This window comes from Aegilops tauschii, chromosome 6, assembly GCF_002575655.3.
Source record: "Aegilops tauschii subsp. strangulata cultivar AL8/78 chromosome 6, Aet v6.0, whole genome shotgun sequence".
NCBI classification, from domain to species: Eukaryota; Viridiplantae; Streptophyta; class Magnoliopsida; order Poales; family Poaceae; genus Aegilops; species Aegilops tauschii.
In genome coordinates, this window is record NC_053040.3 from 103,652,540 (window position 1) to 103,672,256 (window position 19,717).

General features: G+C 46.1%; 2 protein-coding genes and 1 long non-coding RNA gene across 4 annotated transcripts; 2 read left to right on the plus strand and 1 right to left on the minus strand.

Moving 5' to 3' along the window:
- The first annotated feature begins 232 nt into the window (after positions 1-232).
- On the plus strand, positions 233-1,932 carry LOC141025859 (uncharacterized). The gene is made up of 3 exons (XM_073501789.1): positions 233-1,147; positions 1,280-1,376; positions 1,916-1,932. The coding sequence occupies exons 1-3, from the start codon at positions 233-235 to the stop codon at positions 1,930-1,932; spliced, it is 1,029 nt and encodes a 342-aa protein (XP_073357890.1).
- Positions 1,933-5,980: 4,048 nt separating this feature from the next.
- Positions 5,981-7,053, minus strand: LOC120961906 (uncharacterized). The gene is made up of 2 exons (XR_005759512.2): positions 6,850-7,053; positions 5,981-6,727 (listed from the first exon to the last, which is right to left on the minus strand). It is a non-coding gene; the product is annotated as an uncharacterized lncRNA (long non-coding RNA).
- Positions 7,054-10,859: 3,806 nt separating this feature from the next.
- Positions 10,860-18,474, plus strand: LOC109742736 (cellulose synthase-like protein E6). Of its 2 annotated transcripts, none has more exons than XM_045229744.1 (7): positions 10,860-11,179; positions 15,239-15,554; positions 15,884-16,024; positions 16,130-16,261; positions 16,878-17,090; positions 17,173-17,748; positions 17,834-18,474. In XM_045229744.1, the coding sequence occupies exons 1-7, from the start codon at positions 10,923-10,925 to the stop codon at positions 18,377-18,379; spliced, it is 2,181 nt and encodes a 726-aa protein (XP_045085679.1). In that variant the 5' UTR covers positions 10,860-10,922; the 3' UTR covers positions 18,380-18,474. The 2 variants fall into 2 exon arrangements, with proteins under 2 accessions (XP_045085679.1, XP_020157427.1); XM_020301838.3 differs by having other exon boundaries at positions 15,242-15,554.
- Positions 18,475-19,717: the final 1,243 nt, after the last annotated feature.

A 19,717-nucleotide genomic window follows, 5' to 3' on the forward strand; every position in this document is an offset into this window, starting at 1 on the left:
TCATCCTTGACCTGTTCCTTGAGTTCTCTAGGGGGACATTAGACATGTCCCTGCTTAACTATGGGATCATCTCCCTGATTCCCAAGGTGCCGGGAGCTGCGGACATTAGGCAGTTCCGCCCTATCACAGTCCTCAATGTGATATTCCGAATTTTGGCGAAGGGGTACGCCACTAGGGCGGCCCTAATCGCCCCCGGATCCACCACCCGAACCAGTCGGCCTTCACGAAAGACATGTATATTATGGATGGGATCCTCGTCCTTCACGAGGTCATCCATGAGGTCAAGAGCAAGCGCCTTCGCGCGGTGTTCCTCAAGATTGACTTCCATAAAGCATACGACACCATTCATTGGTCCTTCCTTCGGGAGGTGTTGCTCAAGCATGGATTCGACTCCCACTGGGTTGCCCGGGTGATGCAGTTAGTAACGAGCGGTCGTACTGTGGTGAACATTAATGGGGAGATTGGGCCCTACTTCATGACGGGCCAAGGAGTACGGCAGGGTGACCCGATCTCCTCTTTTCTTTTCAATCTTGTGGTCGATGCCCTGGCTTCGATTCTAGACTTGGCCAAACGTGCCGGCCACATCAGGGGGATTTGCCCCCATCTTGTGGCCAATAGAGGTCTAACCCACCTCCAATATGCAGATGACACCATTATGATGGTGGAAGGATCGGACGAGGACATCCAGAACCTCAAGTTCCTCCTCCTCTGCTTTCAGGAGATGTCGGGCCTCACGATTAACTTCGCCAAAAGTGAGGTGATGGTCCTTGGATACTCTCAGGCGGAAGCTCAGCGAATTGCCAATCGCTTCGTCATGGGATTCTATAGTCTACATGAATCCCTATATCATGAGGTCACCAAACTCCTCTCTAGATTCTTCTGGGCTGGAGAGAACAATAAACAGAAGTACCACATGGTGAAGTGGTCTGAGATCTGTAAGCCTAAAGACCAAGGAGGCCTTGGGGTCATTTCTTCCAAGCGGATGAATATTGCCCTCCTCTCTAAATGGCTTTGGTGGATTCAGACCGATGAGGACGGCCTCTGGCTTGAGATTATCCGGGCAAAGTACCTCCGCGAGCAACCGCTGGCCTTCGCCCCTAGATCTGGAGGGTCCCAATTCTGGCAATCGGTGATCCGTCTGATGCCGGTATTGCGCATTGGGACCTCCATTAAAGTGGGCACCGGTTCCGGCACCCTATTTTGGCTGGATAGATGGGCCGGGACCCGTCCCTTCGTTGAACGCTTTTATGCGTTATTCTCGATCTGTGTCCGCCCTCAGCTATCGGTAGCGGTGGCTTTAGCTGACCTGGGCGCTACTGCCTTCCGTCGTACCTTCGGGGTGGTGGAGCTCGAGCAATGGGATGAATTGCTTGAGTGTATTGCCCTTCACTCCCCCTCCCTGGAGCCCGACTCGTTGTCTTGGCATCTCGAGCCAAGTGGTCGATTCTCGACGAGATCCCTTTACCAGGCGATTGTTCCTACCCCTGGCCCGGTGGAACTATCGGTACTTTGGGAGATCAAACTCCCCTTAAAAATCCGCATATTTATCTGGCAATGGGTCCGAGGCCGCCTCCTTTCGGGCACGGAGGTCCGAAAACGCAATGGCCCTGGGGATGGCCTCTGCCCCATTTGTTTGGTACTGGAAGACTGTAACCATATCTTCTTCCGGTGCCCTGTAGCGCAGTTCCTCTGGAGCTGCTTTCGGGAGGTGGTTGGCGGCAATTCGTGCCACGACAACCTCCCGGACTTGTTTGGGGAGGTCCTTAGACTCCCCGGCGCTAGTCGCCCTCCCACTTGGGTAGCTTTGGGTACCCTGACATGGACCCTCTAGTGTACCCGTAATAAACTAGTCATTGAGCGCGTGATTCCTCGCCGTGTGACTGATGCAATCTATAAAATGTGTGGCTTCTTACAGCTTTGGAGACCGCTTAGCAAGCGGCGCGACCGAGACGTCATCGACAACATCATTGCGGGTCTTCGTTCTTCGGTGTTGGCTTCTGCCCCTCCACCGCCACCACCGCCACCACCTCCCGAGCCGGATTAGCTTTTTTAGCTTTGTTTGGGGCTTGTCTCGCTGTGCCCCTAGCATGACTTTACGACTTGTCTGTACTCTGTACTGCTGTGTTGGATGCTTGGTTCGTAGCTTTATAATATAAAGCGGGGAAAACCTTTTTTCTTAAGTGGAAGACACAGAATAGGAGAATCACAACGCATAGATCCATGCTTCCTGCTCACCCTTGTAAGAATAACTACCTCCTACGAGATAAGAGGCGGAGACTATATGCATAACCACAGTCCAAATATGCGCTTGCATCCATGTTATGACCGTGCTATTGTGCAGCTATGGGGCAAGAAAGTCAACGTACTAGGTCAGCTATTGTATGGTCCGATAAATCACGGGTGGACATGCGGCCACGCGAGGATGGTATCTCATCCGTTCGTTGCGCATAGATCAGTGCAGTATTTGTACAACAAGTCATGTATATTGATTTCTTGGCGGTGTGTATCAATGTTGCATAGTCAATGTATGACACATCAATAAGTGTGAATGCCCCACCACACAATAAGTATGCATACCCCATCACACAATAATTGTACTGATCCCGGACATGAATTTTTGGGACATGATGGCAAGCGAAATCCTGGCCATCTGCATGCACATCATGATTACTAATTAATATAGGCAGTTTTTCAATACGGTGAGTGATATTCAATAATGAGCAAGAATACACTGATGTATACGTGCCAGGAGTGGGCCAAGAAGCTTTAAATTCGTATGTATATAGCTTTTTCTGGTAGTCCATTGCTGGTAGGCATTTAAACGTGTCTCTGTCTCTAACCTGCACGCCTTGAATGTCAGTTAACAAGTGTGGCCTGCCGTTTTTCTTGTGGGTTGTTTTTGCCCAAGTTCATTTTGTGTGTGTATAACGGAGTTGTAGTGTTATATCAATTCATCAGAGACATGCATTCATGTTAATGCTGCAGTATTACACATGCTTTGACAATGTTGATTCATCTAGGTTGTCAATTTTTTAGAACCCATGTAGGGTATCATTTGCTATCCATACAACATGCACTCGCTCATACTGTTTTTTCCTGTTTGACAATGTCAGGACAGAACACTAGCTTCATATGTTCACCAGCTTCTTGACCCTCAACATGTGACCGTTGTCCAGGTCTTGGATGCCATCAATTTAGATGTATGGGACACGTTCAATTAATGGTGCATTTGGATTCGGCCAGGCATTGATCATGCATGATAAGGATGTATTAATGTTCCCTCCTGAGTGTGGCCGGCACGTATGGCTTAGAGGGCACACATGTTTTGCTTATAATTTGTGGCAGAATTTAAAATTTTACAATGCATAAACAGTAAATCACACGACACTATCATTGATATTATAATTAATAACTTGCATGCAAATATTCATTTAGGCGCTTAGAACATTAGCACTCGACAGAATCAAGAATGGCAAACTGCTAGAGCTAGCATTAGCTAAATTTTTCGCCCTAGATACATCTGCCCAGTTGACTCTACGACATGAACCTCAACTTATATTGATTAGTGGGAGTAGAGGGACCTCATTGCCATGGGTGTTGCTGGAGAAGCTTTTTTTTTGCGCGGTGTCGCTGGAGAAGCTAAAGAGCTGCTCCTATCCAGGACATTGATGAAAACACGAACAACATTAGGACATGACCATAAAATAATTTTGTTGGAGGAGCTGATGGAGATAAAATACCGATGCTACGATGTAGAGGATTGAGAGAGAAAAAAGAAAGGATGAGGGATATGAAGTGCAGTATTGGTACGACTCTACATCTACATTTTTTGGAAAAGAAGCTCTGTATGTTCATGGATGAGTTCTAGCTAGCTATGCACATGAACCGAATGCATGAACTAGAGAAGGAGAATGAGCAGAATGCATGAACTGGAGGAGGAGGATGACTAAAGGAGAAGCTGCTAGATCGAGAAAGGATGGGAGAAAATACACAAGGTGGTGCAGGCTGCCCATTAACTCTTCTAAAACAATAATGTGGGATTAGTACGATAAATCACGGGTGGACATGCGGCCACGCGAGGATGGTATCTCATCCGTTCGCTGCGCATAGATCAGTGCAGTATTTGTACAACAAGTCATGTATATTGATTTCTTGGTAGTGTATATCAATGTTGCATAGTCAATGTATGGCACATCAATAAGTGTGAATGCCCCACCACACAATAAGTATGCATACCCATCACACAATAATTGTACTGATCCCACATTATTGTTTTAGAAGAGTTAATGGGCAGCCTGCACCACCTTGTGTATTTTCTCCCATCCTTTCTCGATCCAGCAGCTTCTCCTTTACTCATCCTCCTCCTCCAGTTCATGCATTCTGCTCATCCTCCTTCTCTAGTTCATGCATTCGGTTCATGTGCATAGCTAGCTAGAACTCATCCATGAACATACAGAGCTTCTTTTCCAAAAAAATGTTGACGTAGAGTCGTAGCAATACTGCACTTCATATCCCTCATCCTTTCTTTTTTCTCTCTCAATCCTCTACATCGTAGCATCAGTATTTTATCTCCACCAGCTCCTCCAACACCATTATTTTATGGTCATGTCCTAATGTTGTTCGTGTGTTCATCAATGTCCTGGATAGGAGCAGCTCTTTAGCTTCTCCAGCGACACCCCGCAAAAAAAAAAGCTTCTCCAGCAACACCCATGGCAATGAGGTCCCTCTACTCCCACTAATAAATATAAGTTGAGGTTCATGTCGTAGAGTCAACTGGGCAGATGTATCTAGGGCGAAAAATTTAGCTAATGCTAGCTCTAGCAGTTTGCCATTCTTGATTCTGTCGAGTGCTAATGTTCTAAGCACCTAAATGAATATTTGCATGCAAGTTATTAATTATAATATCAATGATAGTGCCATGTGATTTACTGTTTATGCATTGTAAAATTTTAAATTCTGCCACAAATTATAAGCAAAACATGTGTGCCCTCTAAGCCATACGTGCCGGCCACACTCAGGAGGGAACATTAATACATCCTTATCATGCATGATCAATGCCTGGCCGAATCCAAATGCACCATTAATTGAACGTGTCCCATACATCTAAATTGATGGCATCCAAGACCTGGACAACGGTCACATGTTGAGGGTCAAGAAGCTGGTGAACATATGAAGCTAGTGTTCTGTCCTGACATTGTCAAACAGGAAAAAACAGTATGAGCGAGTGCATGTTGTATGGATAGCAAATGATAGCCTACATGGGTTCTAAAAAAATTGACAACCTAGATGAATCAACATTGTCAAAGCATGTGTAATACTGCAGCATTAACATGAATGCATGTCTCTGATGAATTGATATAACACTACATCTCCGTTATACACACACAAAATGAACTTGGGCAAAAACAACCCACAAGAAAAACGGCAGGCCACACTTGTTAACTGACATTCAAGGCGTGCAGGTTAGAGACAGAGACACGTTTAAATGCCTACCAGCAATGGACTACCAGAAAAAGCTGTATACATACGAATTTAAAGCTTCTTGGCCCACTCCAGGCACATATACATCAGTGTATTCTTGCTCATTATTGAATATCACTCACCGTATTGAAAAACTGCCTATATTAATTAGTAATCATGATGCGCATGCAGATGGCCAGGATTTCGGCAGCGCTTGCCATCATGTCCCAAAAATTCATGTCCTTGTATGGTCCAACTAAAAAAAGTTATCTTCATAATACTTAAGAATGTCCCACCAATAGAGAGGATACAGCTATAACATTCTTCCTACCTTTGTGATTAGTAGTATGCATCCTTTGTTTTTTCTTAGAAAGACTGCGACTCCTTATAAAACTCTGTCTTGATTATCTTTTCAGGGGTTTCGAATCTCACGATCATCATGAACACAAGGGAACAGACATGTTCACCTAACATTGCTGTGGTTACCAGTTAGTATAACTCAGAGCAGAACAACAAGTCAGGAAGGTGACTGAATCTGAAAGCTCAAGAATTTCAGAATATGTATTAAACTAGTAGTTGTCAAATTTGGAACCACCCCAAATGATGTGGAAGTAATAACATTCGAACTGAGTAAATTTAGTTCACTTAACCATGCCGGCGGCCGGCTGCATGCCTGCTCAGCAAATTTGACCTGGTACGCTAAACCGACAAGACTGAACCTAACGAATCTTACAAGCGGCACGCAAGGATACAATAATCAGAGAAGAATTAAATAGTACTCTACATCATTTGATGACTTGATGTGTTATGAACAATTTTCACAGTTATTAATTATTATACTGCCGGGATGAGCTCTGGCCGTTGATTTCCTAGGCAGATCTCGTGCTCTGCCGAACAACTCGGATGGCGAAAGAAAACGACGCTAGGTGCTCAGATCAGATGGAGGCATGGAGCCTGTCGCTACCGGTACTGGCAGAGCAAAGCGCATCGCCGCTGCTGCGCAGAAACCACGTACCTTGCCGTTGCCGTCTCCCCTCCTTGTCCACGGCCGGTCTCAGTGGGCAGCACGTCGGCGCGCCCGGCAGGAGACCCGCACGCGCGCACGTGCACACGCACTCGCAGCAGGAGAAGGCGACGGCGGAAGTTATTACGGCGTGCTCCGGTGCAGCCGCTGGTACCGCCACAGGCGCGGCCACGAACTCCTCGGACGGGCTTTTTTGCCATCGGCATTTCGCCGAACACCTATCGGGCGCCGGAGCACCGCCTCCTGAGCATTGTTTGGGTCGTCAGTCGTCGTTCGTTGAGGGCTCCTGTTCGAAATGAAAAAGGAAACAAAATGCGGCGATGCGGAGGGAAACTGGTCTGTGGGTCCAGGTTCTAGTCACTAACCTCGGTGATCTGCCTCCGGTGCTCGGACATGAGCATAGCGTATCGCGGTGATCAGCCGCCGGACCATGGCCAAGCCGAAGAGCATGGGAGAGCAGGGGAGAGGAGGCGGATGGGCTCGGGTGGCAGCGCAGTGAGAGAGGAGGTGGATGAGCTAGGGTTGGGAGACGTCGGATGGCTTAAATAGTCGAATTTGGCCTCGGGCAGCGAGACGGAGCGGCGCCACGCGGCGTTCGCACCGCGGCGGCGGACGAGGCATCCGTCGGACCACCGGGTTTCCGGACGAGTCCGCGTGGGGCCCCATCATCAGTCCTACGTGACGGACGCGCTCAGGCGCCCCCATATCCGCCCCATATTTGGGATGGATATGAGGGGTGCTAGTCAGCCCGGGCGTTTGAGGCCCGTTTGAAGCGCCCATTTGGGTCGAAAATTCGTGAGCGGTTAGTAACCGGCCGGCCCGCCGGGGCGTATGAGGCGGGTTTGGGGCGCCCGACTGTAGATGCTCTAAAAATTCCCCCTCCCGCTCAGCAACCGCTCTCCCCAGCTCGGCAGCATCCCTTTGGCGTCGCTTTACTTGCTTCCGCGGGGCACCACACACCGCCACTAACATCCTGTAGCACCCGTGGGGCTCCTTCCCCCACTTTGATTTGGCCGCTTCTTGTTGTCACCACCTAAATCGCATCTATGCTCGTCAGCGCCGTTTCCAGATTCGACGCACCCAGGCCCCGACGCCGTCACGTTTCGATGGAACTCGATGGGGACCGAACGTGGCAGCCACCTCGACCGCTCTGCGCTCCCTTGCATATGTCCTCCTCCTCTCGGTGCTTGCATCTCAACCATCGATCGACCGCTGGCACAATCACGTCTGTCGATCGACCGCTGCCATAGCCATGTCCGTCGGCCGAATGGATTAGCCCTTACCCAACAGCTCATTGGTGAGCTTCTGTGAGTCAGCAAGTATGATGACCACCGCTAGCTAGTGCTGCGCTGCGTCTTGAGCACGCCCAAACATTCGGATGGGTTTTCTACAAGTGTAAAATGAACGGAGTGAGCACAATTTTGTATGGTTGTTCTTCGGATTCGTAGCAATTTAAAATTCATTGTTTGCTTAAATTTTTATGTAGAAAGGATGCAAATTTTGGTATTGAAGAAAAGAGTACACACGAGTGAGCACTTTCTTTCTATATACAATGGTCAAGTCTACGATCCAAACAGTGATGAAAAGAATCCTCAAATCATTCACGGATGGACGTGAAGAAGATCTATTGATAAAGAGAAATCTACTTGATGTTGGTGTACTAGTTACTAGAGACGAGACTACAAGGAATGCAATGTCCAAGTTTGAAGAGGCAGAGAAGAAATAAGCATGCAAACTTGAGAAGCCAACAGAGAAGAGCAACAATGTAGACAATGAGCATGAGATGGAGAAAGTATTGATGGAACTAGTAAGAGCAGTCAAGGAAGTGATGTTTCTACTGTAGCATGTAGTTTTTCTTGTAGTTTTCTTTGGACCAGTTCTCTTGAAGTATGTGACCAAGATGCCATTTAATGAAATAATTGAGTAGTGAAGTTTAATTCGATGGCCCAAAGTAAATGAATTGTAGTTAATGTCAAATCTAAGATAGGTTTTCTGATTTGCGCAAATCTAAGCTAATGGCACGTGTTGATGGTCCTTTTAAGGTGTTAGAGAAAATAAACAATAATGCATATATAGAAACTTGAGTTGTTTGCAGACTTTTGGGTTAGTCCTACTTTTAACACTATAGATTTGAAGCCTTATGTGGTGAGGAATATGAGCTTTCATCGTGGACGACTTCAATTCAAGAAGGGGAGGATGATGATGACACTACTACCACAGTTACTTCCACAACCCCCGCGCTACGCATATTGGACCAATTACTAGAGCTCGTGCACATCAATTAAAATACCAAATATTTTTGTTTCTAGGTAATGATTCTAATATTCGTGAGAATATGATGCTGACTAAATTGAATACATTTGTTTTGCTTACGAATGAAGGTCCTAGCATAGACAAAAAAGTATGAACATTGGAGTATGATCAAGCGTGGAGATGAAAACGTGCACGAAGGGAACAAGAACGGAGTTTCCAATGGAGTTTTCAGCACTTCGAAGCCACCATGATGACATACAAGGATATGGACGAAATATACAAGATGACATTTCATAAATTTCGTCCATAATAGGGGAAACGACTTCATATGCTATTTTTATACAAAGCGGGGGAAACCCTTTTCCGGTATATGCTATTTTTATAGTCCGTATTGTTGGGGAAACGATTCAGGAGGTCTTTTAGTCCCACCTTGTCAAGGATGGACCAAATCCCCTCTCTTTCCCCCTTTAAATACAACCCTTAAGGCATCGTTTAGACTTGGGTTTTGTTTAGATTAGAATTTGCCATAGTTGCAACTCGCGTCCTTTGTTTGTGTTCAACGACCAGACCCAGACGTCACAAAACCCCATTTTGATTAATAAAGTTTTCCTCTTAAATTCGCAATATTCATATTGCAATCTCAATTCTTACTTGTGCTTCGCTTGCGTGCAGGAAATATACCCTCGTGGTCAGGTTAATCGTGCTCTGGCGTAGTCAATAACCTCTCGGAGTTGGTTTAGCGATTGCTAAGGTGCGACGTCTTCACACGTTCATTATCGGATCGTCAAAATCGACTTCCACCGAAAACAATAGCTACCTCTCATCTAGACATCAGAATACCTTCGCCTCTATCAGCTATACATACAAGACAAAGCACCTAATAAGAATTGCATCAAGAGGTTTGAATTTGAAGAGTAAGAACAAATCTTCGTATCCTACAATAAAGGACCCCGGGCTTGTTCCAAATTGATGCTCAAAGTGCAATTCGACACCTTCTTCGTTCGGATATTATTTCATTCGCTTGAGGCAATAGTTTGCAACACCATGCAATTCGTGTCTGCCTTCTTCAAGTCTTCAGGTAGAAGTAATTGTACTCCATGCTTGTACGACGTGTCCTTGCAATATACCCGCACACACTCCTGGAAATTGCAGAGTCTTTCACTGTGAACCTGCAATTTTGTCAAGTACTAATTAGTTAAAGTAAGAATTAAGAGATGTACATGAATGTTATCAGCCATAGTTCATGGTCCAAGTTCACAACATATATATACTTGTTCTATTCAAAAATCATGAAGTGTTGTACAGATGATGAATGTTGTTCTGCTCGACTCCTATCGCTCCATCCGTGACATCCCTGTGACCGTTTGGCAGTACCGCCTTCATCAGGCGAAGTGGAAGCTGCCTTCAAGGAGATCGACGAGGCAGCAGATGAAGTGTACGGCAAGAGAGAGTACATGACGACGTCGCCGGCTCAGCTATGGCCACGCCCCACCACCTCGACCCTGAAGCCGACATGTCCACTGGTGGAGCAAGAAAGAGTACAACATGGGAGGTGGACGGCGCTCGGGTCCCAGAAAGGCCACCATTCCTTCCATCCCGTTGAAGCCAAGCTTGGCGGGCTCATCATCCTTAACCGATTAGCCGCTTGCAGGCTGCGGAGGCGCAGATTCAGTTCCCGGGGCTCATGGCCAGGCGGACATGGGGAAACGGATGCCGGCAGTCATTTAGGCTATATTTAGAGTCCGGTCTAATTAAAATATGTTCAAAGACACCTGGTTTTATGTAAAAAATAATATCCAAATATGAATGAATATCGTCCTGTTTGTTTAAAAGTATTTCATCCAGTCCGGGAACAGATGCAGTGTTCGGTTTGAGGGTAGATCATTTGAGATGCCCTATATAGGTTCCGTGTTTTTCATTGCGGGATATGATTCACCCGTGGGTGTGACTTGCGAAGCATGAAACACAATCCAAAGGGAATGAAAGCCATGCGCAGGCTCTAGAGACAGACCCACAGCCGATCCATCGGCTGTCGTCACTGCTGATTGCATGGCCGGCCTTCCCCGCGCGAGCACATATATATGTGCGCATACGCGTGCACGCTCCTGCCCACCAGCTCAGCTCCACTCCACTCCACTCCACAGACGACTCCGCGTACGCCCTGCGAGAGAGCGAGGTTTGCAGGATGGAGAGGCGGCTGTTCGAGACGGTGAGGCACGGCGGCAGGGCGCTGTACAGGCTCCACGCCGTCACGGTGGCCGCCTCAACGCTCCTGGTGCTCTACTACCGGGCGACGCGCGTGCCGGGCTCCGGCGGGAGGCGGGCGGCGTGGCTGGGGATGCTGGCGGCGGAGCTCTGGTACGCGGCCTACTGGGTCGTCACGCAGTCGGTGCGCTGGAGCCCCGTCCGACGCTGCACCTTCAGGGACAGGCTCACCGCCAGGTATGCACGAGTCCCTGTGACAAAAAACGTATGCACGTACGGTGGCTGCACGATCGAGAGAGATTGCGGATGCGCGCAGGCGTACGTACGTGCTTGTTTTCACGAATTCTCTTCTCAAAATGATTAGATCTATTATGAAAGTTCACTCGAACTTCAAAACATCTTAAATATAACAAAAATAAAAAATTAGATTAAGATATTAAGACCATCAAATAACTACTACTGACGGCTGAACGAGCCGTCAACGGATCGCTGTCGTTGCTCCCCTATCGAAGCTGGCTTGACCTTCTCAATGACAGTTAAGGACCAGTGCTTTGAAGCCACAGTTCTCGCCATTGAACACTCACATGGATCTAAAGCACCTGATATTAAATCTCATCACATGACGAGAAACCCTAATCTTATCGTCCCAAGAAGACAACATAAATCTACAAGATGACATACTATGGCATATGGTTATTTCAAAATTATGGATCTATGTTGTTCTTTGATATATACATGACAAAACAGCTTTAAGTGTGACGAAAACTTTGGTTATGACTAAAGGTGTGAAAATGATTGAGCTGCCGGTGATGCCTATTTACCTTGTTATTCAAAATAAAATCTTTTTAAAGAAAAAATGCATTAACAAGTCGGCTATGCATTATATGACGTATACCATCCACTAGGTCAAAATCAACACTGAACACACTGCACAATTTACATTTCAATCAGTACTAAGGCTGCCTGATTTTACATTATGTCGTACGTCCCTATCTAAGAGCATCTCCAATAGGCGCTCAAAAAATGCCTCACGCGCTAAAAACCATCGTTTTTGTGCGCCGGAGACAAAAAACAGCGCTCCAGCAGACGCTGTAAAATAGAGCGCGCACAAAAAACTTTAGCGCACGAGTGTAAACGCGGGCTGCTGGGCTGCAAATTTGGGTCGCCGGATTGTGCACACGGGCTGCTGCAGATGGCGACGCCGGATTGGGCGCCGTGTTTTTGTGCATCTGGAAAACTTCTTTGTCGCTCCCGCGCGCGAAAAGACTATTTTGACACTGTAAAAAGAATTATACCGCGTCGAGATGAAGCGCGCCTGTGGGAGATGCTCTAGGACCTTAGGTAGCGATATACACTACAGCAGGCGGCCTTCAACAACAAATCGTTGTTGTCGCCTCAAAGCTAAGAGACTGCATTTGATGGCTTAAAGAAAATTCAATTATCCCTTCTTTACTGACTGAAATCAAAGCTAAGATGATGTATAGTTGGTTTGTCTCACGAAGAAACTCGACCACTGAATTACCTCGCGGTCCGCAAAGTCGTTGGATTCCACACGAGAGCACACCAAATTTTATGTTTTAGTTTTTGAAACTTGCGATTCTGTCACTCGCTTTTATCAAGTTTCAATAGTTGAACCTAATAAAATTTTAAAAGCTCGCCAAAACGTATTCAAAATGGATCTTGTTTTAATATCCTTGTCACAAGAAACACAAATATGCAAACGAAACTTAATTTAAACTTTTGGTTAAAATATATAAAAATCTAAAATCAAAAGCCAAAATAAAAATGTGATCGGTGCCCCCCTACCGGCGTACCACAAATCTCCTCCCCATCTCTTGCGTCCGAACAACTCTAAAGGCACGGAGAAAACGACTTCCTTTGTTTCCTTTTTAACTCAAAGTTAGTCCAACTCTGATACAGAACAAGATATTATACACTACACTGGGCTTTTTTGGCTCTAGGAAGCATATGCTCCCGAACGAACAATAAATTTAAAATAAATAATAATAAACCGATTTCTTTTAGACATTCATGTTTGTGTAGCAAGTGTGCTTAACAATTCTCATGCGAAACGATCACTGAAAAAGAAACTATATGTAACATTTAGAGGTAATATTTGGTGTTCTATTTTGTTTTGTACATGTCAAAAATACTAAAGTTTTCGACCTAAAAATTTGCAGGTGTCGTTTGGACGTGACCATGGATACATATAATTTTTCTGATTTTTTGTATATTTGAAAAAAAAGCATTTTTGATATGCAGGAGCATGTGCTCATGTGGCACTGCACTATTTCTCCGCTATTTTTAGCTGAGTTTGAATGTTTTACATAGGTCCCAGTTTAGAGTCAGTGCTACCTCCACGTACTACTGATGCTCCCAAGGCGTCATTGTCACAAACCTGCAGACACTCGTACACCTCCTAACAAAACCCGATAAAAAACCAAGGAACTTTTGATAATTGTTGGATTCTAGTAAGAAAAAAATACAATATAAACATAGACGCTCGCGTATATACACACTCATCCCTATGAAGATATATATGCACACCCTATCTCTATGAGTATCTTCAAGAGATTAAACCAATAAATATTGACGAAGTCATGACAAGCACGGCCGCGTAGATGATGGGGCCGTTGTCTCCCTAATCAAACATCGCTCAGAAGTCTTTTTTTAGAAAAGGAGGATGACCCCCGGCCTCTGCATCTGGGAGATGCATACGGCCACTTTATTAATTATTCTCGAGGACCTTACAAAGTATTACAAACAATATACCTGAATCCACCATCTTGGCAACATATGCCGCTACTCTTATCCATATGATGAAGGGATGCTAGCTGGACCACATACCCAAACCACTCACCTAAACCTAACATCAAAAGGCGGAAGCCCCAGCCGAGCCACATACCGGGTCTGGGGCACAATCTGGTCAGACGCACTCTTGTGTCGTCGCCGCCATCTTCCACCGGTCCGTCTTCAAATTATATTGAGTCTTCTACCTTGTGAAGGCCACTTCTGCCATCGACGTCACCATGACGCCAGACAGCTACCTCCTCCTGCGCGAGTCCATCTCCGCGCATCGGACGCCGAGCCTCCACAGCGCCATGCCGCCGATCTCCGCCGCCATCAATGAGTGAGATGAAGTACCGCTCCACCACGGCAAGTACAAGGTGAGGAAGGGCGAGGTCGCCGTCGGAGACACGGCCGGAAGATAAGCACCGCAGTCACGAGACATGCCCGGAGCTGCGACGCGGTAGATCAGACGGGCCGCCACCAGGATCCAGACAAGCTCGCCATGCACGCCCAGCATCCCCATGCCCAAGTCGGCGCCTTCAAGAAGGTGACGACGCTGTGGCGCCGCCGCCGCTTAACCACCGGGGCTAGGGTTTTCACCCGGGCGCAGGGGAAGGGGGGAGGTTTAGCCTCGGCGCCGCCACCAAGAAGGGAATGGCGTCCGGGACGCCATCGACGCCGTGACCGCCACCGGCGGCCAAGGGTTTCCCCCGGCCAAACACCCTGCCGCCACCTCCGAACCAGCCACAACGTCTGTCCAGGCCGGCCGGAGGTCATGCATCACGAGCGGACCAGATCGCCTCCGATCTGACGAGGGGAGCCCGGGGCCTCCCCGCGCCATGACCAGCGCCCACCGGGACCTCGCTGCCCGCGCAGCCAAGGGGATCCGGCCTACCTCACCGACGAGCACTCCCCGCCGCCGGAGGAGCGCCGTCCGCACCAGCGAGGCCGCCGCCTCAGATCCAAGCACCGCCGCGAAGAACGCCGCGCCGCCACCGGCCCGCGCGCACCGTGATGTGCCGCCACCGGCCAGCAGGCCGCGACGCCCCGCACCGCTAGCGCCACCCGACGCGCCGGTCGCCGAGCTCCGCCGCCGCGCCCGAAGAAGCAGCCCCCCGCGGCCCCTGTTCCAGGCGATGAAACGAGATCCCGCCGCCGCCGGCACCGCGCGGGCTTTGCTCGGCGGCGCCCGCCGGCGGCGGTGGGAGGAGAGGAAGGAGGTGGGGGCTGGGTTCGGCGGCGGCTAGGGTTGGGCGCCCGGGTCGCCCGGGGGGGGGGGGGGGGGGGGGGCGACACGGGGCCAGATATTACCTTATGCTATGATCGCTCAGAAGTCTGAAACAAATAAAAAAAAACGCAGACATCTATGTCAAGTGTAGGACTTTGAACCCGGTGGGCTGACTCCACCAGAAAGAACTCTTGTATTGTTTTTGGCATGTACACTAAGATTCAAAGATACGCCATGCTTGGCATTAACACAGTTACAATTGTCATTTGGATTTGGAGAAGGTACGGAGACAGGCTACCTGGTGTGGACATCTTTGTATGCACTGCAGACCCACTTTCAGAGCCACCAAGTCTCGTCATCTCCACCATTCTATCGGTCATGGCATACAATTACCCAGCCGAAAAATTAAGTGTGTACCTTTCTGATGACGGAGGCTCGGTCCTCACTTTCTACGCTATGTGGGAAGCCTCCTTATTTGCAAAGCATTGGCTACCATTCTGCAAGAGATATAACATTGAGCCAAGGTCACCGGCTGCTTATTTCTCAGAGTCATATCAAGATTTGTGCACCCCAAAAGAATGGTCATTTATCAAGGTAAGCAGATATTACAAACGTCTTTTTTTCTTTTGTTTTTCTGAAACACATGCCAAATGACTATTTAACAGGGAATGAATTCGCGCGCGCACGCGCGCACACACACGTGACAAAATCAATATATTACTAATTTTAGTGCTCAACATTTGTCTTTTTTTTTGAAACGAGGCAAAAGATTTACCATTTTCATTGATTAAGAGAAAAGGTTTACAGATGGAGGCCTTAGGCCAAGAATACAACACATTACTCTCGCGGCATAATGTTACTCAAATATTTTGCTCAACATTTGTCGTGGGAACTAATGAAACTATTTCATTTATTTTGAGCAGGACATGTATGATGAAATGACTGAGCGCATAGATACGGCTGTCATATCACGCAAAATTCCTGAAGAGATCAGATCAAATCATAAAGGGTTTTATGAATGGAATCCAGAAATTACCTCAAAAAATCACCAGCCAATTGTGCAGGTAGATTTCGTGCCCCAATTGGAGTAAAGGTTTCCAGCATTCTGGAGTAAATAACTTACAGGTATTAGGGAATGTTCGAGGTTCTAACGTTGTTTCTCTTGTTAGGTTCTGATAGATGGCAAAGACCAAAAGGGAGTTGATAGTGAAGGAAATGTGCTTCCAACCCTTGTTTACATGGCACGTGAGAAGAGGCCTCAGCATCACCATAACTTCAAAGCTGGGGCAATGAATGCTCTGGTACACTTACTAATCTTGCCCCGTCACACTAAGTCACAGTTTATTGTAAACTTCATAGTTATAATTATTAAGCTCATTTTCTTGTACTGACCATTCTTGATGAACATAATATTTGCACCATATTCTAATTCACAACCTTGAAGTTTTTGATAAACAGTATTGCTGGACAAGAGTAACCAAAATGCTGTGTTGTACTTTCTTTCCTTTGAGAAAATTGTAGCATAAAGTTGACACCCTGATAATCAATTTTCCAGCATTGTATCAACAGTCCACAATAGAATTTTCCCAAGTACTACCCCCGTACCTAAATATAAGACATTTTTGCAGTTCAAATTAAACTGCAAAAACATCTTATATTTAGTTACAGAGGTAGTATTTGGGAGAATGAGAGTTGAGGAAATGTAAGAACCACCACTTTTACAGCCTTTTTACATGTAGACAATAACTCATTTATGAATGCTAGGCACTAGTACTACCAAGTACCAACTACCAGTCCTGTCTGTATGATACAATGTTATCATCCAATTAGATGAACATTTTATACCATGAATGGTTGTAATACCTTCGTCATAATGGACTTAACTAAAATGTGTCAATTTTTTCCATTGAAACGCAGATAAGGGTATCATCAGTGATAAGCAACAGCCCTGTCATCATGAATGTGGACTGTGATATGTATTCCAACAACAACGATACGATCAGAGATGCATTGTGCTTTTTCCTTGACGAAGAAATGGGTCACAAGATCGGTTTTGTGCAGTATCCTCAGAACTATAACAACATGACCAAGAATAATCTATATGGGAACTCCCTCCATGTCATCAATGAGGTCAGCATTGTCAAACTGTAACTTGAGTTGCGTTCTCATGTTCGCCATAATATTTACACTAACATAGCTACCCAATTTAAAGGTGGAGATGGGTGGTATGGACAGTTTGGGTGGACCTCTGTATGTTGGCACTGGATGTTTCCACAGAAGGGAGATCCTTTGCGGCAAGAGGTTCACCAAAGACTATCAAGAAGACTGGAACGGAGGGATCAAGGGTAGAATACAAGATACTAGCATAGGTGAGATTGAAGAGAAAGCAAAGTCTTTAGCAACCTGCACATATGAACATGACACACAATGGGGAGATGAGATTGGGTTGAAGTATGGTTGCCCCGTGGAGGATGTAATCACCGGATTGGCGATACATTGCAGAGGATGGGAGTCAGTCTACAGCAATCCTACAAGACCAGCGTTTATGGGTCTAGGTCCAACGACACTTGCTCAGACACTACTGCAACACAAGAGATGGAGCGAGGGTAGTTTCTCAATCTTTCTGTCAAAATACTGCCCCTTCTTGTTTGGGCATGGAAAAACCAACTTACGACATCAAATGGGCTACTGTATCTATGGGCTATGGGCACCCAATTCACTCCCTACCCTGTATTATGTTGTCATCCCTTCACTAGCCCTCCTCAAAGGCATCCCCCTTTTCCCCAAGGTAATGATTCATAATATGAGAAAAATGTCACCTTGCTTACATGTGTTTTCTATTAAAACTAATGAAGTATTCACGTGTCCTTCAGATTACGAGTCCATGGATCGCACCCTTCATATATGCCTTCTGTGTGAAGAACATGTACAGCCTATATGAGGCATTATCATGTGGAGACACGTTGAAAGGATGGTGGAACGGACAAAGGATGTGGTTGGTTAAGAGAATAACCTCGTTTCTCTTTGGAGCCATTGACACAGTTCGGAAGCTATTAGGGCTATCAAAGATGACATTTGTGGTTACACCAAAGGTAAGCGTTGAAGATGAATCCAAGAGGTATGAGGAAGAAATTATGGAATTCGGGTCATCGACTCCGGAATATGTGATCATCGCAACTATCGCGTTACTCAACCTTGTTTGCCTCCTGGGAGGGCTAAGCCAAATCATGACAGGTGCATGGAATATACACTTGGATGCATTTTCCCCCCAACTCATTCTTTGTGGGATGCTAGTGATAACCAATATGCCATTCTATGAAGCAATGTTCCTGAGGAATGACAAAGGCAAAATACCATTCACAGTAACATTAGCTTCTTTTGGCTTTGTGATGTTGGACTTTCTGGTGCCAATAGTTTAAGTGCCCACAGGAGACATCAGTGTCTAATAAAGTACTCAAGTTGGTATGCTTTATGGTTCTCTTGAAATATATTTCATCTAAGAAACTTCATGTGATTTTGTGTTTATATGTGGCACCGCCTTGGTGGGCAGACAAAATTTGTCCTAGCCCTTTGACTCGAGATTAGCCCTTGACCAAATTACCATTGCGAAAGTTAAAAAATACCCAAATGGAAAATGTTAAGAATGCCAATACAATCAACGAAGATCTAACTCTATTTTTCTGCGAGAAAGATCTAAGTCAATACTACTCCTCTAGCAATAGTGAAATCCTGGTATGGGACTTGTATAGAATCAAAGCTTTAGATGGACCTATGAATACAAAGGATCCAACCACTTTCTATAACTGAATGAAGAATGAGTTTTCTAGATTTAGCAAGGTGGCTAGGACATGGAATTTTTGTAAACCCCTCCATTTTTCTCCACAATGCTACACGTAACCTCTTCCCATCCCACGTGTACCCACCTCAAACCACAATTTCATGAGATGCCATCACCTCCACCTAGCACAACTGGCCTCTCCTCCAGTGCCTTGACTCGTAGATTCAGTGATACAGCCTCCTTAGTGATTTTTTCGCTAAACACGACAACTGCTGCCAAGACTTTATCATTGGAACTATTATTTTTATTCAGTCGCATCGTTGGCCAGTGTGGGAGGCTCTGATACTAGAGGCTGTACGGTGGGATACTTGCTGGACGCGAAAGTCATCGCTGTATAGGTGTCATGGTACAATAGGAGGGTATTGGGGAATTAGAGAATTAGAAAGGTACAGTAGAAGCATAGGTAGGAACTAGATATACGTCATTGTTTGCCTCCCTACAAGGGGGGTATATATCTCCTTATATAGGCCCTTTAGGTCGGTTACTATTCACTAAATAGTAATCCAACACACCCCGGTACTTCTAGACTAGGTTGGGTACGGTCCATCTAAGAGACAACTGGACCCTACCAACAAACAAACCCTTCTACTAGGACACATACACCCTGGATACTTTGAGATTAGGTTTGGTTCATCTAAGAGATAATTGGATTCTTCACACTAACAGACTCTTCTACTAGGGGACACACACACTACGGATACTTCTAGACTAAGCTTAATCAACAACTACACTCTAAGATGCCACAACACCCCCCCTCTCTTATATCCTATCATTTCTTAGATCTTGCTAATGAGGGAATTCATTAAGAGTAAACTCTTCACAACAACTGAGTAAAATTGTACCATTAGATTTATGAAAATATTTTCAGAATATAATTTTTTCCATATTTTCCTAACCAACATATTCATATGAATATTAA